We start from the raw sequence: 17033 nt of genomic DNA, 5'->3' as shown, positions 1-17033 counted from the left end.
GAATATAATATATATTTATACACCATCTCTATCGCCAGTTTGGGTCACAAATATGTTTCAAGTGGAAATTTTGCATAAATACAGCAGAATATTGGTCACAACTACAATTTAGTGTTTTGAGTTGATCAAAATCAAGACATTGAATCTCCTGTCACAAATGGATCTTTTTTTTTTTTTTTTGCTTATATTGAAACCCTAAGATATATTCGCAGTATAATATACTGTATCGTTGGTTCTAGAATATCCTGTATCCCCATAATTAATTATCCTGAATCCCAGAACTTTTCCTTAACCGTGCCGAATCTCTCCAACGTGCTCACAACTCTTTCGTCTCCATACAATTTCTTCTCAGTTGTTTTGTAACAGTTTCAACCGGACTGATTGATAACTATAAACGACCAAAACGCACCTTTCGTCGTCGATTCTAGAATAGGGTCTCGAGATCAAGGCTTGAAGCTACTATTTCATCACGAGGAAAATGAAGTACGCATACCTCCCCTATCAGATAAGTTATCATATGATAGAGGAGGTTAGATGCAAGTTACCGGATGAGTTATCATCTGATATCATCCTTATCAGATGGCCATTTTACGTAATCAACTCAGTTAATAATACTTAGTTACCCTGTTACTCTCTCTCACCAACGTAGCACCACAGTTAATTTAAAACCGTACAACCTTTATTCACTCTTTATTTGGCCATGCAGCAACAATGCGTGAAATTACGCGCAAACCCTTGAAGCTTGCTGATAGTTTAGAGGGTGAGATTTAACGCTTTTACTACGTCTTTTTGCTCTACAGTATTTTTGTTTCTGAACTGATACAAACGGTGGATAATTTGGAGAATTAGTTCCGTACATAAATTCGGTAAGTTCTTTATTTTTCAAGTGACTCATCACTTGTCCGCCGACGCAACACAGCTGTTTCTGCGGAAAAAATTACCGCTTTGACAGAAAGAATAGGCAAGCAAACAAACTAGTAATAATAGCAATGACAAGTTTCCCAGTTAAACACATAGAGCTTATGTTCTAAAAACAGCGAAGGTAAACTAAAACACCATTATGAGTAGGATCTTGATTAGTATAGTATGCATTAATATCTGTTGTAAATGAGGTGCGTTTGGTGTAAGTAGTTTGACAATAAGTCTCCATTTTGGTTTTATTTATTCCCCTGTTGTAGAAGTTTTCAATAGTCCACAAAAAGTTTCCTTGAAATGGATGGTCAGATGTCAAGCGTTAGAAAGAAAGTTCGGCTTGAAAGAAGACTTGCTAGAGATCTCTTTTTGTCCATTTTGATTAGTTTTTATGATCTATGTCAGACAGACTCGTAGATGACATCACTATTGTCACTGTTTTGTGTTATTATCTAAAACAACTAGATTCCAAGTTGCCATGTGTTTGTTCATTAGTGGATCATAGAAGACAACAAAACATGGTAAGGACATCAGTGATGCACACTTCTGTGCCTTGTGTACCCTTCTTGTTCTTAACACATTTTGACATGATCTGTGATCTATTTCTGAACAGAAGCATGTCAACGTGGAATCTATTCATGAAACTGATCATAGATTATTAAATTTATCTTGTTGGTTGGCTTCATGTGTCCAAAGCCCTACCACTACTTTTCTCAAAGTTTACTAAAGCACTGACTCAGTTTTTCATATTATCTTTTGCTCCGTATTGTTTCAGTTTTGTCTGGCTTCATCAATTTTTCACCCTCTGCAAACTCCCATCACCTTAAATTCTAATTTGAACATGACATTGTGGTTGTGAATAATCATCTTGAGGATGTCAATTGCCATTTTAGTGTATTGATGCACATTTTTACTTGGCTCTGTCAACTTGACTTTGTTTACCTTCATAATATCCATTTGAATTGATTTTCTTTTATCTCTTTTAATAGGTTAAGACACTCAGCTATCTATGTAGGAAGGCATTGTTTGAAGCCTCAGAAATGAAATGATGGATTGTGCAGAGGAAAATACTGATCGTGGTATGTGCTCTTTACTTGTTTGTATCTAATGTTTTCTGTCATCAACTAATCTTTTCAATTAAGTGGGTCAGTCAGTTAGGCTCATAAATAGAAGATTTGGGTGCTAGTGCTTGAGTATAGGAAAAGTCTGCATGCCAAGCACAATGGCCCGCGTACATGTGCACTCTTGACTGTGAAATAATTCCAAACATTCCCGTTTGGACTGGAAATCTACTCAAAATAAGTCACGCATCATTTGTTTTTATCTTTTAAAATGTGAAGCGGAGAATATGATCATAAACATATATAACAGTTAAAACATGTTTCCCTACTTTTTTTCTGTTCCGAAAGGAAAAGAAGACTTTTTATTGCCGACAACAAATTTAAGTGTGACCTCAATTTTTTTCAATCACTTTCAAATGAAATCAATGAAAGAACAAATGAATCGATGAATCAAAAGGATACATTTGTGAGAGGTGCTTTCCATCTTTCGAGAAAGTGAAGAGAGAAAAACTTAATGTTTACAACATAAAGGTACCGATGTGGTCTAAGTAAGCTCTTCAAGGGTCTGTTACGTTGTTTAACTCAATATAAAACTCAAGGATAGCTACCCAGAAAGAACTCTTAAATGTCTGACGAATTCAAGATTCACTATACACAAGTCCACTGTAGAGAGTCGAGCTTTGATCTCTTGAAAAGTGCGCTACTGCTTTGTACGCGTGTGGTCTCAGTCAAACACGTGTGAACGTGTGACAGGGAGTTATTTCTAATTTTATACCGAAGATGTTTTGCGCTACCACCAGATAAAGAACGGCTCACCACAAGGTAGGTTTAATGACGGGATTCTGGAGTCTATAGTCTCCTTTTTGTGCTGGTCATTTACAGATCCTTCCTTTTTTTCTTTAAAGATTATGGTAACCTTTTGAGCGAAATCTTTGTTACTTGATGTTTTAATTTGACTTAATTTGCACGAAGAAAGCACGTTATTAAAAAGTGTTACAGAAAACAATTTTGAAAGTGCAATATCAGTTCATTGATACTAAGTCAGATGCGGCTGAATGTGATTCAGTGAAATTGTTCGCTGACTGATCACCGTGCAGCTCAGCCGAGTGGTTCCTTGACAGCAATTAATGCTGGTGCTAAGTGGAATCGCAGTGACGACTGTAGCTCCCCTGTAGTGATAACACGACTGGTGTCCGAACACAACTCCTTATGGGTTTTGCAACCTTTATTAATCAAGAGACCGCCATGAATAATGAAAAAAAAAATTTTGAAATAGGAGCTTTTTGCTAAGGGTTAGGCGTTCTTGGACTAGCGTGCATTACGAGACCTTATCATTGCAATAAAGGGTAATGAAATGAAGTCGATTCAGCTGGTGTCGGTTGCTCACGTTACTAATCTGAGGTTCTAAAATTTCATGCGCTATGCACGCTAAAGCAATGTATGGATATATGCGATTAACGTCATTCAAATGGTTTGGAGACAACGCGCCACTCACGCAGAATATCGCTTATTAGCTCACGTTTTGTCAAGCAAACAGGCAGAACCTTGTAGGTGAGCACCCCAATTAAACGCACAACTGTCAGGCGGGTTGTTTGCTGTCACGGCTAATGACATGTCTATTGTATTCTGTGACGGCCCGCCCTCAAGATTAACTGTGCGCCAATTATGAAATGTGCTAAACCAATCAGCATTCAAGTCACTAACCCAAGTGGAGACCGCAAAACGCTTGAGCCGGAGCTGACGAGATTTAAAGATTGTCTGTTAGTAAGCTATGAAGGCCAAATGACTGCGGCCTCCGATAAACTGAATAAGCCTGTAGTTACACATGATTTAATCCCTCTGGTTAGGATGAAGGGATGGCGTTCTTTTCGAACCTTTTATGGGTTTTACTACTCGTTGTAAGTTGACAAATGGATCAAGTTAAGACTTTAGGACCTCATCACTTACTAATCATAACATACCTTGTTTGTATTCCTCTCTACCTGCAGGTAACAGAGTCACCTCTCCGGAGTCATAATGCTGCACCGGACCGAATACCTTCCACAAGATCTTGCACGAATTACGCGGTAACAGATTTCAAGATCTCTTGCTTGTGTGCGTTAATGTGTGCACTTAAATTCTTATAGATCACTGTTCTATTGTGCTTTCAAAAATAATTACGTTGTGCATATTTCATTTGTACTCGTGTTTACAGCTTCAAGAGAACCTCAACTCGTTTTTATGGTTAGTGAAACGAAACCCACCAGCTTACTTTTTCGGTACAATCCATGTACCTTACACTAGAGTATGGGACTTCATTCCTTCAAACAGCAAAGCAGCCTTCAAGACAAGTCAATACGTATATTTTGAACTTGATTTGACCAGCAAACCTACAGTTAACGCACTTTGGAAATGTCAAATGTTACCCAAGGGAGGACTTCTCAAGGACGTGTTACCTCGGAGTATGTATCGACGCCTACACAGGCATTTGAGATACATAAAGAAAATGATCCCTATGTGGTTGAAAGACAATGATGGAGAATATTACCAAGGAATGGCGCCTTATGCCGACAAAATATTCCAGCTTCTGACTAAAGACTGGCAGAAAAAGCGACCGATATGGATCATGCTTATGGTAAATTCTCTGACCGAAAGTGATATTAAAAATCGAGGAATACCAGTTTTGGATCAGTATCTTGCCTCGGAAGCTGCCAGAAATGAGAAATTCACGGGAGCTGTGGAGGAAGTGGAGGAACAGTGCCAGCCACTTAACTCACTAAATGATACACAGGTTAGTCGATTGAGAATCGCATAATCTCTCAAATCTTCTCTAAGTCAAAAGTTTCTCAGTAGAATCCAGCTTACTGGGACAATATAGATTAACTGAAACTGACAACATCAATGTTAAAGTTAAATTGCACGCGACAACTAACAATAGTTGTATATTTCCTATAAGCACATGGGACGACAGCTTCGAGCTTCGAGTAGTACTGGCGCTTTATTGAAGCGTGATCTCCAATAAGTTGCGTTTTCTTTACATTTCCTTTTTGCGTGAGTCGGCGTGCGAGCTAATTGTATTATCATGTAACAACTTCTATTTGTTAAGTTATGACTGCAGTAAGTAGTATTTTTAGGTTGATTAAATCTCAAAGGTGCCGTTAAAATATTTCGATTGCATAAGTGAAGTGAGTGGCATTATTATTTTACATATTATGTGCGGACGCATAAAAAGAGTCATTTGTGTCTATATTGAGCTTTGTTATTTACATTGTCAAAACAGTGGGAAAAGGTTCCTTAATCGTGTTTTGTTAATAGCGGTTTTACTATGCATTTCTGGAATGTTTAGTGAATATACTGATTGTACGAGGAAAGTCTATTAGCGGTCAAGTTTGTTTTGTATGAGACTTGAAAGCCAATCAGTCACCATCTGATGATTAATTTAGAGAAGGTAACCTGCCTGACTGCCTGCCTCTACACTAGTTAGTGGTTTTAGCAAAAAGTCTTTTTGCGTAAATCGCTCTCACAATTGCCGTCTTTACACCGGTTAATGCATTCAAAAGCTATTAAGTTTTCATTCTTAACAATAAACATTTGCGCTCATGCATTAAAAAGCAAGAAAACTTCTCTGATTTGTGTCATCCTTTGCAGATTCTTTAAATGGTCGTGATGTCTGAACGTCACCACTCGCGCATGTTTTAGGCGGCTTGCCTTTCGGTGTCCGGTGTCAAGCTCCGACTGGAGTATCTATTACATGGTTGTTTTGTGCAGCTTTTATCGGGTTTGATATGAAAACAAGGCTCAGCTGTGGTGTCATTAAACGTTTATTATTATCACGCCTTTCTGTTCAAAGATTTGCTTACTACAAAGGCCACGATATTTGGCATTTTTTGTTCCAGGCAGACAAAATACTGAATATAGACTGAGGAGAACGTTTCATTCTTTTCGTTGAGTTTGTGTTACTTTTAAGCGGCTTTCTATTCCTTATGTCAATAACCTATAATATAGACAATGGTGTTAATTAAATCAAGAGCGTGTCATTTCAAATTGCTGCAAATTCCCATTTTTAACCGCGGTGAGCTCATTTCTGGCCGTATAAATGAGTTATACTAGGAAGTGGCGTGCTTATTATAACGTGACTCACGTACAGTGATTTTTGCAGGCGATTTCAAGGGAATTGTAATAAGTATGAATTGAATTGACATAATTAAATATGCAAACACGTCCTCTGTCCATCACCTTGAGAAATTCTCTGTTACCAGCGCAAAAAGCTATCATTCGGCAACGGGCGGGAAGTTTTGATCACTGTCTTCTGGGTACATCGAGTGGCCGTCAATATTTGGAGTTTCTTGGGTATGAATAATTCTGTGATATAATGCTATTGATCCCTGCCCTTTTATTCTTTGAGATTATTAGAAAGGCGGTACTGTTTGATGTACCGAACTTAAAGGACTCTTGACCGAAACACAACTTGTGTATATGAGTGTCCTGTGTAGACCATGATCTACACCACAGCCTCTCACAATAGTATTTTAATAACCCGAAGTTCAAACTTCTGTTTTATTTTGTTTTATCTGTTGTTGTTTGAACGAGAACATTGTCTTTTTCCTGTCACATAACAATGCTTTAAAAACAAAAACAAAAAGATATGGTATAGCCGCAATCAGAAAAATACAACGCAGCGAAAGACATTCCTTTCTTCATGCGTAGCAGGTTGTTTTTGATATTTTTAAATGTAATTAGCCACATTTCCTCCTTTGTTAACAAGTAACTAACATGCCTTGCCAGTATATCGCAAACCTAAGGGCAAAAAATAAGGGAAAAAGATAATTTGTGTATTGCGCAAGATGAAAGACATATTCAACTCAATTTATACAGCTGCAATGTTAAGATAACCATTCTAAGTAGAGCGTACGTGATTCACAATGCTTGACAAGTAAAGGCATCAGATAAACCATAATGGCTTAAAGGAACTCTTCGGCTTTTAGTCAGATATCGTGACATCAATTGCTAACATGTTTTTAGTTCATTGTAATGATAAGTGAGTTAACCTGGTCGATGATACATACGATCAAATTTTGTTTTCATCGTTTTCCTGTTGGTATATTGGCGATTATATGTTTCAGTAACCAGAAAGAGAGTGAAATTATTGTGCAAAGAATCAAAAGAGCTTGCATTGTTTCTGTCTTGTGAACTTTAAGGTTGATGATAAAGTATGTATGTACTTAATTTGGATCAATTGATCTCCTTAGTTAAAAAATAACGGCATGAGTCACCCCAGATAACTGTGTAAGAAACCAAATAGCCTGAAGGCAAAGGTATACTTCACAAGATGTTTGGCAGGGAATATTAAATCTGGCATGCGTGCCAAAGTACATAAGTTTCCATTTACACGTCCTTTTAGAGCTAAATTGACAATCATTAGTAAGCGCTGAACTCACGTTTTTGGGCGTTACCATCGCTGCAGACAAAGGTGCGAGTTTTTCTTGACACTCTTTTTAATATTCAAGAAATCGAAGAACTACAAGGGATGTAAGCGTCTCTTTTATTTCAGTCTTCGCGTTAATTATATATTTGTTAATTTGTTTATTTATTGTAACAGTGATAACAGATCTTGGTGACCATGGAGGGATTTTTTAAAAATATTTTATCATGGTCACTTAACTGATGTCCGTCGTTCGTGTTGTGCAGAATAATAATAAGAAAATTTAACTAGTTGAACTCTCTTACCTTTTTCTTGCAGGTGGTCTTTGCTTTAAACCAAACACTTAACTTTCAAGAAAAGCTGCGGGTTGGCAAAGCCCACGTAGCCTATACTACAGACGATCTCATAGATCATTATAACTGCGGAGATCTTACCTCCGTTCTTTTCTCGACTCAGTCAACGCGACTGCCAAGTATATCTTCCAACTTCTCACTAAGGCAATTAGAGTTGAAGAGGACGCAAGAGATTGATCAATATTTCAGAAAGGAGCTCATTTTCAAAAGGAATGAGCGCATGGCAAAAAGAGTAATCGAACTTTTAAACAAGTATCCTGAACGCAATTTCTTTTTTGCGTTTGGTGCTGGTGAGTGTCATTATCATCATCATAATCACTACTACGATCCTTATTGTTATCGTCATCGTTTTCATCAGCGATTTTGTCATCCTTATCGTTATCATTACCAGTATTAATTCTGTCATCCTTATCGTTATCATGAGCAGTATTGATTGTGTCATCCATATTTTTAGCATTATCAGTATCAATTTCGTCATCCTTATCGATTTCATAATCAGTATTTATTCTGGAATATCGTATCGTTATCATGAGAAGTATGGATTTTGTATCCAAGTTCTTATTACTATCATCATCGTTCTTAGTCCTGAAGACACCTTTTGTGTACAACGTGATAACTAGAGTCCTGTTGTGTTTAATTCGTTTTGTATTTTAGTCATCTGGTTCAGCCCAGCTGATTTACTTTACGCCGCGTTACCAGTGGTTTAAAGTAGGAAAAAAAGGGAGGGGACGTGAATTTTGAGTCTTTGATATAATTGTGGAAATAGACGTCGATCAGATTATATTATTTAGATTATTCTTCATTATATTAATATACTTCCTGTTTTTCTACAGGGCATTTTCTTGGAAATCATAGTGTCATAGGTATTATGAAACGCGAAGGGTTTGCAGTAGAGCACATGGCACCTGGCCAAAAGCTACCAACGTACGGTCTTTGATTTAAAAATTCACCTTCTAAACCTCTTCACTCAGTACTATTATTATCATTCTGTTTTACCATTTCTGTTTGTCAGAGTTCTTCTAGTTCAATTTAGTATGCAACGTGCAATTTATAATATTTTCATGCAATTTGTTTTTTTTTTAGTTATAAAGTTTATTTATTATATATATAAAAACCAATGAAATACCTTTCAAATATTGGTTGGACTGTTGTTCTGACACTCACAAGCTGCCAAGGTCACCCAACCTGGGATAAGTGTCATGTGAGATTAACTCCAACTTTTTTTCTAGATGTTTGTTCTCGTAGGCATATTGAAGACTCTGTATGGAATAATTTTTCTCTCTAAATTAGCCCATTTTCCTTCCACGTGTAACTGATGTGAGTTTTACTCAAGACGTTTTATAAAAAGAATCTTCCGAAACATAAAAACGTCCTAAATGTAGCTTTTTTTAGGAAGGTGTATAAAACAAACATACAAAAAAGATTTTGACCCTAGATGTACCAAATCAGTTCTTGTATCTTTTAGAATCCCACTCCCATAACTTTTCTAATGGTCCATGCCTGATCTACACAGCCCAAGGAATTAGGAGTAACATTTTTGTTGCCTTTTTTTGCAGTTACAAGGCACTCCGTATTACAAATCCTCTAACAAGGAAAAAAATAAGGCGCAGAAAATGTCGAAAGAGGCACAGAAGAAGATGTTCGGGAAGAAGGAGGAAAAGGCCAGATTTCAGTCGTGTGAAGCTGGTGCTCAAAGTTACGAAAACACCAGTAGAAAAACGGTATGTTGCAAACTTGTATTTACTGAATCAAACCTTTGCAGGTAAAGTATACCGAGTTCAGCCCTTTTGAAAGACTTCCAAGGGTATGGACACTTTCGCACTTGTTAGCGAAGGATTTCAAATTAGTGTAGTTTAAAGTTTTAAATCATGCTGAAATTTCTTTCTCAGTGAAAATATAACTGAGAGTGTAGGAGAGGATCTCAGCAACGATGCATCACCTATCGTGACGTCAGCGGCAGCGCCTGTTACCGTATGTAGCACAGGATTGCTACTCTTACACGCACTAACACTATGGCTGCTTGGGTGTAACCTAACAAGAAACGTCCTCTGAGAGCGCTTAAAAGTCTGAAAACTCTTTAAAATGAGTTCAGGAGACTAAATGGATCAGTGCGGCAAATTGTCATCTTCAAGTCTGAGCCTCGACAGAGTGAGACAAGGGAAATAGAATACAAGGCTCACTGGAACAGCTGCCGGCGGACAATCTCATATATACGTACAAATGAACATACTATTGTGAACTGCAGAGTGAGAAATGTGATAGAGAAAGTACAAATGACCAGGAAAATACAAATAACTATAATAATACAGTTTCAACAGTTCAACGTGCCGCATTGTAACCTCTTCTTTGTGTTCACATTATAGACGAAGGCTCATTAATTTCCTCAATCTTACACACGGTCATAACGTCACCATTATTGAATAACATCAGAATTTCTTTCAATTTAAGTGTGAACCATTTATTGTGTCGACTACCCCGTTATTCAGGGATTACCTCTTTGGTAAAAGTAAGATGGTTTCTCAAAGTTCACTGAACCCTGTTCTCTAAAAACTGGGTTGTGAGGAAGACGATCCCTCTCTGTCTATAACTCTCTTTTCACCCGTTCCGTGGGATGTAAAGCAGAGTTGTAAAAAGAAAATACTTCGACTAAATGTGCGTCTGCTGCTTGACCTTTGAAATGTATAGTTACCAATGTTTTTTTGCATTGCCCTCTTCTCATCGCGAAAGCAATTAAATTAATTGATTTGCGTTCTGAGAGTAAACGAACGGTGTATTTTAAAAGAAATTGTTAGCCATTTAACTAAAAAGTTTATCAAACTGTGGAGCTTAAGTTTTTGCCCTCGGCTCAAATGATGGCACTTTCCACAGGCATGTGGGCATTAATTCAGCAGTTTTCCATCAACTAAGGCAATTAAATCGTAATTACGGTTGAGTCTCTCTTCACATGTACAGGTGTATGTGTATTAAGTACATCAATGAAAGTAGTTTGTCAAACTTTAGATCATAGCGAGATATTTATACATATATTTTTTAATAAATTGTGATTATAGCACCTTTTTGGGTTCCCACATTTTTTTATTGTGATTAGATGGTTGCACGATAATGATCTGTGAATTTAAACTCTGAGTAAGTTCTCATGTAGGTAAATAAGTCATCTTAGAAACTCAGTTTATAAACTATTTTTTGAGGCCAATTTACATTTTTAAGTCAGTTGACAAAACAAAATTATCTAGGTAAATAAGCACTCACAAGGAGATATCTTGGCAGAGAAAGAGAGATTAGTTAAAAACGTATATTTCTGCGATCCTTAGTAAACATTTGATCTGGAGCCCTTTGTGGGAAAGGAACTAAATTAGCCAGGTCAGTTATTCTTAACTTTCTTCAGCCGACCTCCGTCACATTCCATAATTTTTCCCCTTTAAGTGGGTTTTATCGTAGGGTCTGGCTCAACCGAGTGAACAGCTTTGAAGAAGAAACTATTGAAAAAGGTGGTAAGTCCAACCTTAGGTTGGCGTAATCAAGTTCTTAACAAATCGGCCCACTGAATGGTTTACCAGGTTCACCAAGTGCTGAGTCCAAAAAGCTGAACACCAAGCTGGGACAGATTTAGTCACCTGCTCAACTATCAAAGATATACTCGAGTCTTCCGTCATGAAGGAACCGTCAGGCACATGACAAAAAAGTTGATAATGAATACTTTAATCACAACAACAGATTAGGAGGAAAATATTCCAAGTAACCAGTTTGTAACTAGCAAGCTACCAGAAGCGCGGTGAAACAAGGGACAAAATCATGACTTCGTTACGCATCTGTTGGTGAGGGTGGTACGAATTTTCTTTACTTATCAAAGAGCGAAATGAAGCAAACCCAATACAATCCTGGATTTCTTTAGACACCCAATTGAAAATGTGCTTCACATATGTTAGTTCGGCTCAGGTGTGGTCTAAAGAGGCGCAAGCAAAACAAGCACAGTTCAGCATTACTTTTATTACTCAGTACTCCTTCATTCTTGTGTGGTTAATCGCGATCCTGACCGGCTTCACGGTAACTAAGTAAACATCTCCAAGAGTTAATGAGGTCTACATTTCCTTCATTCGCAGAGTCGTTCCAATTACAAATGGATACTGTACATAACATTTATCAGAAACCACATTAACATAGAAAAAGTACTATTTCCATGAGCAGGCTTCCGCATAAGTCCTACAGTTGTTCATGACAGAACTCAATCATTTCAAACGTCCTCCCAGAGAGGCAAAACAGGTAGTTCTCTTCCTAAAGTTCCAGTATTTCTCAGGACCACGGAGTTTCTTTTCTCTGCTTTGCCATGACAAAGTCTACTTTGCGATTCATTTCAGAGTTGTACAATCTGAGGGCACTTTCATACTTCACTCGCCGCCTTTTTACGGTTGGTTTCTCGTAGTGACGTTTGAGACGGATATCCCTAATGACATTCTCATCCAAAAGCACACGTTGTAGCGATCTCAAAGCTGCTGTTGCGCCATTTTCAGCCATAATAGTACGAGCAAGAAATCTGTGGTGCGCCATATTGCTTGCGCGTTCGAGTTACTCAAGCGCATGACAGAAGCGTGCGTGATGCGCTGGTCTTTCTTAATGCAGGCACAGGAACTGTTGTTCTGTGGCAAAATGGTGGTAAGTTCTTGTTTTGGTTGAGATGTTAAAAGGTTTTTATAATTTGTCCAGCTCCGTAATACCTTACTATATTTGATTCACATGAAACTTTATTGGTCAGACATTCGTTTTCCAACTATATATCTTGTCTATTTACTTCATTGTCGTATTTTCATTAATCGAAGTTCACTGATTACAACTTGCAACGTTTAGCGTATAGCCTTACAGTTCAAAGCCGATCTGGAAAATTTGACCAATGTTAAGCCTGAGGGAGAAGACTTTCGTTGGTATTTGAAGGTAAATCTAAGCTTTGTAGTATTAGTTTGACACATCATTTCCGAACATAAGAGAACCACTTACACAAATAATGCTTAACGGCTACCTTTGGGTTAGCGTAATTGAAAACCTTCAAGTGAAGAGATGATTCTCGTAGGTGAACTGCAATTTAATGAGGGGTGGAAAAGAAGCCCGAGAAAATTCAGGCTTCGACAGAATTCAAACCTTTGCCTCCCTGATACCATTTATGGGGTTATCCATCAATGACAAGGAGGCAAACTGACATCGCATTCGGTGATGTTACGTTACACTGTTTATAAAAATTTTTATATACTAATGGTGTGGGGATATTATAGTTCCTCAATAAATAGTTAGTTGTTAGTTTTATGGTTATAATCTGTAAGGGATTGAATTTTTTACCAAATTATGTTTCCCCATTGTTCTTAAGTTGCAATGTCAGAATTGTGGAGAAGATACAAAGGACTGGATTTATATGAGCTTAGGGGTGAGTTCATATGTATTTTATTTTAGCTCATAACAAAAGAGTGGTGGTCTTACCAAAGGAATTGTATCACGAGCGGAAACCTTTTATTCTACCCTTTTTTGACATATGCTAATCAACGTAATTGTAGTCTTGCCTTTGTATTATTTATTAATAATGAATCCAAAATCACCTGAATAACCCAAGTCTCTTAAAAGAATGCACTTTATTTCCAAAGTAAACATGTGAACACTGAATCTTCTTTGAATTGGAGTCATGAGCCTCTTCTCTAACTGCTGTTGTGTCACTTGAAATTCTTGAAAATTCATAAGATTTTGATTGTGAAGAAGCTACTAATCTTTCCTGTACTCTTATTTTATGATCTCTTTTTTGTTTGTTTTTATTTGAGATCAAATTGTTCTTTTGTCGCTTGACAGGAAAGTCAAGCAATTAAAGGAAGCAGAGGAAACGCCAACTTTGTGTCGAAATGTAAATTGTGTGGTCGTGAAAATTCTATGGGTAAGAGAAAGGAATAACCCTAAACCTTTGACACCCATGATTCTCTGTTAGCTCTGAGACACTTCCTTGTATTGTAAGAGAGACTTAAGTGGTACATCATGAAAACGATATAAAGCTGATAAGTACAGTTTGTTTATGTTCACCACCTGTTTATTGGATAATGTAATAACTGGGTTGCTGAGTGGTTAGAGGGTTTTACTTGTAATTTGGTGTTTTTGGGTTTAAGCCTCCAATTTGAGAACTCACTGGATTTGCTCTTAGTTGGTCTGATTAGAACTCCTTAGCTGTTCTGTGTAAAAAACCATAGGACTTCTTACTTAGATAATTTTTTCATTCTTGGTCAGTACTGGCTACAAAAAGCCCTGGTGGAGGAGAAATCACTCATAATTAGTTGTTACTGTTGTTGTTATTATTATAATTCTTAGCATTTATTTGTTACTATAAATTATTATTTTTATTGATATAATTGATATTGTTTGGGAGATAAGGGATTAATGAAGAACTGAGAGAGTCTGACAAAGGACATTGTACTAAATGAAAAGAAAAGTGATTTTTGTTGTGTTTCTGTGATCATTTACTCTTTAACCAATCAAGGTGTCCTCTGCAGTAAAGGTAAATATTCAGGATAAAATAAAAATCCTCTAAAACTGTATGGAAATCAGACCCAGCAATGGTCAATAGTTTTTGGAATGAGGAGACCTGAGTGAAAAGGAAACCATTTCTATGAAAAAAATTGGATATACCAAATATTTGTAAAATTGTCTTTTGAGTTGGCATGTTTTATCTGTTTTCTGTTGCCATAAATCAGGCTTCAAAAACATCTTTTGTATTTTGCAGATATAATAAGGGATAGCATCTCTGAATACACGGTAAATACCACATCTAAATTTTGTACCCCACAGAAACTGTCCCTGTTGCAAGGGGCACATAGAGGCTTTCAGATCCTTCTTTAATCATTAGAAAAAGGTGTGACTCTGCATTATCTGATTGTCATGCACTAAAAAACTGAAGTTGAACTAAGAATATAAATTAATAAGACATAATTAAAATTTTGTGTGGAAATTTTGAAGACTCCTCTGTCATACAAATTATGCTGTAAAAAATTTCTTCTTTTTGTTGTTGATTTGATTTGATAGATAGAAGATAGTAACACATTCAAGACAATGGTAGCATTTGACTGCAGAGGATTGGAACCATTTGACTTCTCTCCAAGGGTGTGTTCTGCACCTGAGAAATAGTGTTCTTTCTTGAACAATGCCTCAAGTTAACCATTTAGAAGCTTTCTCTGGCTATTCTTCAGCCATGGGGTCACTGATCAGCTGTGAAAGCAGTGGTGTAGAGTTTTTATGACAGTTATTATTCTTTGTTTCTTAATATAACATTTGTGCCTGGGATGGAAGTTTTGAGAAGTTTAAATATCCGTGGATCCACTGTCAGGTTCTTCTTCATAGTGCAAAATGCAACTACAAAATGAAGAGTCAAACAAGTCAAGTCAGTGCATGAAGCCCTAGGGTCCTGACAAGAGGGGGGACTTTTCCAGTCAAAATGAAGTGGAAAGAATTTGTGTGCACTGAATTTCCATTTGTGTCATATAGAGCTGTCTGATTATTGTATCAGTCAGGTGCTCTATTGATTCACTTCTTTGTAATGATATATCTTGTCTTAGCAGGTATATTAAAATTTGTAGTTTAGTGGTTTGATAGGCATGCTACAGCCATTAACCCTGATGAAGGCCAGTGAATTTAGCGGAAAACAGGTGAAAGATATCTTACATCTTGTTTGACTCTTTATTTTGTGATGTAGAAGTGTATTTACAGACATATTTGTTGTTCTTTTGTGTGTGCTACAATCAGTCATGCTCCATTGATGAAGATCACTGTCATGTAAATTGAGTTAGTGGCCAACCTTTTTTTCACAGTCTTGAGGGTGTTAGGGGCTTTGTTGTCTGGCGTTCTGTACAGGGTTGGGATTGGGGCAGCATCATTATCACCTCCTAGAAGAGCTACTTGACAAATGTAAACACCCCTGTTATCCTTTATTCAGGTTGGATTTGTAGCTGATGCTGTTGATTCTGCATCAAAGTTCTCAGACATCAATTTAACAGAGAAGGTATCTCCCAGCTGAATTTGTCCATAGTTAAAAAGTATTAACCACTCTACTAATGGGGCTTTTAGGGCCAATGTGAGCAAACAGGTGTGTGATCAAGAAGCTTGCACTCATCTCCTGTCCACTAATGCAAGCCAGCAAAATTGTATATCATGCTAATAAAGATTATCTCAAATTACATATCCTAGAAATCCCTTTAAGTGGTGTTAAGAGTATAGTGTAATGGGAACACCTACAGGTGTATAGGTGCTTATCAGAAAGCCAGTACTTGATTTTTTCAAGAAAGGGAATTAAGTCGCATGAGATTCAATCCCCAACCTCCCAAGTAGAGATTCTATTTATCTCTGTGGGTTACTTTCCTGAGTAACTGGTTTTCAGGCCTTGTGTGACTGCAACTCCAGAGACAAAATTAGATAAGATAGATAACTTTATTTATACACAGTAAGATCATACAGCATCAATCTGAACTCTGTACTCTGAAGGTGTGAACAAACTTGTTGCTGAAAACATTAAGACCAATACTGAATTTATATCTTGTTTTGAAGCAGGCTACTCAATAATGATATTTACAGAAGTATTTTCTTTCACACAAGGACTGGTCTGATTATGATGAGGAAGCCGGTGTTTCAGTTGGAATTTATGAGGTTACCCATCAGTTCTTGAGGCTATAAGGACAAGTGCATATCTTATTCTTACACATAAATCAGTTGTCAGAATGTCTCTACAAGTTATCTCTTACAAATAGAGGTTAAGAGGAGTTTGTCAGTTCCACAAACAAGTCATACTCATCATAATAAAAAACATTAATGTTGTTGAAACAAAAAGTGCAGTATGGAATTTTCAAAACATACTTTGTAGGCATGGAAGAAACTCTTAGCACAACAACAAGAAAAACCCCTGTTGTTGCTTTCCTGACATTTTAATCATATTATATCAAGATGCAGGCTGTACAATAAACAATAAATGCCCATGCAGTACTCTTCTAGACTTAAATGTAGTGAAACTTGCTTTATGTACTGTCTTGAAATGTAATTGAGTCCTTGAAAGCATTGCCATAGACACTTACCCTCAAGAAACTGGTGAAACATTTGTGAACCTAGACTATTAACTCAAGTAACCAATATCAAGTTTGAAATTTCCCTTTCTCTTTTTGTGGTAGGCAGTTGATTTTATTCCATAATGTTCTCAATGTAACCTTGATTTTCTTAAAATATCTATCACTGTATTAAATGAAATCTATCTCACTCAGGTCCAAACGAGTTTTTGGTATAACAAAACCTGCATACTTGGTAGTC

The 17033-nt window shown here is 37.0% G+C and overlaps 2 protein-coding genes across 2 annotated transcripts; both read left to right on the top strand.

Moving 5' to 3' along the window:
• The first annotated feature begins 3517 nt into the window (after positions 1-3517).
• Positions 3518-10169, top strand: LOC131779454 (metalloprotease TIKI homolog). Its single transcript, XM_059096012.2, has 7 exons — positions 3518-3871; positions 3962-4039; positions 4168-4743; positions 7693-8017; positions 8561-8651; positions 9284-9448; positions 9617-10169. The coding sequence occupies exons 1-7, from the start codon at positions 3830-3832 to the stop codon at positions 9777-9779; spliced, it is 1440 nt and encodes a 479-aa protein (XP_058951995.1). The 5' UTR covers positions 3518-3829; the 3' UTR covers positions 9780-10169.
• A 2191-nt stretch (positions 10170-12360) lies between these two features.
• On the top strand, positions 12361-16982 carry LOC131779445 (CXXC motif containing zinc binding protein-like). Its single transcript, XM_059096000.2, has 8 exons — positions 12361-12377; positions 12570-12653; positions 13081-13137; positions 13551-13632; positions 14470-14501; positions 14769-14846; positions 15676-15741; positions 16332-16982. Exons 1-8 carry the CDS (start codon positions 12372-12374, stop codon positions 16407-16409), a joined length of 483 nt encoding a protein of 160 aa, XP_058951983.1. The 5' UTR covers positions 12361-12371; the 3' UTR covers positions 16410-16982.
• Positions 16983-17033: the final 51 nt, after the last annotated feature.

Source organism: Pocillopora verrucosa, chromosome 12 (assembly GCF_036669915.1).
Source record: "Pocillopora verrucosa isolate sample1 chromosome 12, ASM3666991v2, whole genome shotgun sequence".
Classification (NCBI taxonomy): Eukaryota; Metazoa; Cnidaria; class Anthozoa; order Scleractinia; family Pocilloporidae; genus Pocillopora; species Pocillopora verrucosa.
Note: the sequence above shows the minus strand (reverse complement) of the source record. Positions and strands in the feature narration are given on the sequence as shown.

Bases quoted from the DNA above. Each gene is read 5' to 3' on its own strand.
- LOC131779454 (XM_059096012.2), top strand. From the start codon at position 3,830: ATGGCGTTCTTTTCGAACCTTTTATGGGTTTTACTACTCGTT. The intron at 4,744-7,692 runs GTTAGTCGATTG...TTTTTCTTGCAG, and splicing joins ACTCACTAAATGATACACAG to GTGGTCTTTGCTTTAAACCA. The intron at 9,449-9,616 runs GTATGTTGCAAA...TTTCTTTCTCAG, and splicing joins AAAACACCAGTAGAAAAACG to TGAAAATATAACTGAGAGTG.
- LOC131779445 (XM_059096000.2), top strand. The intron at 13,138-13,550 runs GTGAGTTCATAT...GTCGCTTGACAG, and splicing joins GGATTTATATGAGCTTAGGG to GAAAGTCAAGCAATTAAAGG. The intron at 14,847-15,675 runs GTGTGTTCTGCA...TCCTTTATTCAG, and splicing joins CATTTGACTTCTCTCCAAGG to GTTGGATTTGTAGCTGATGC.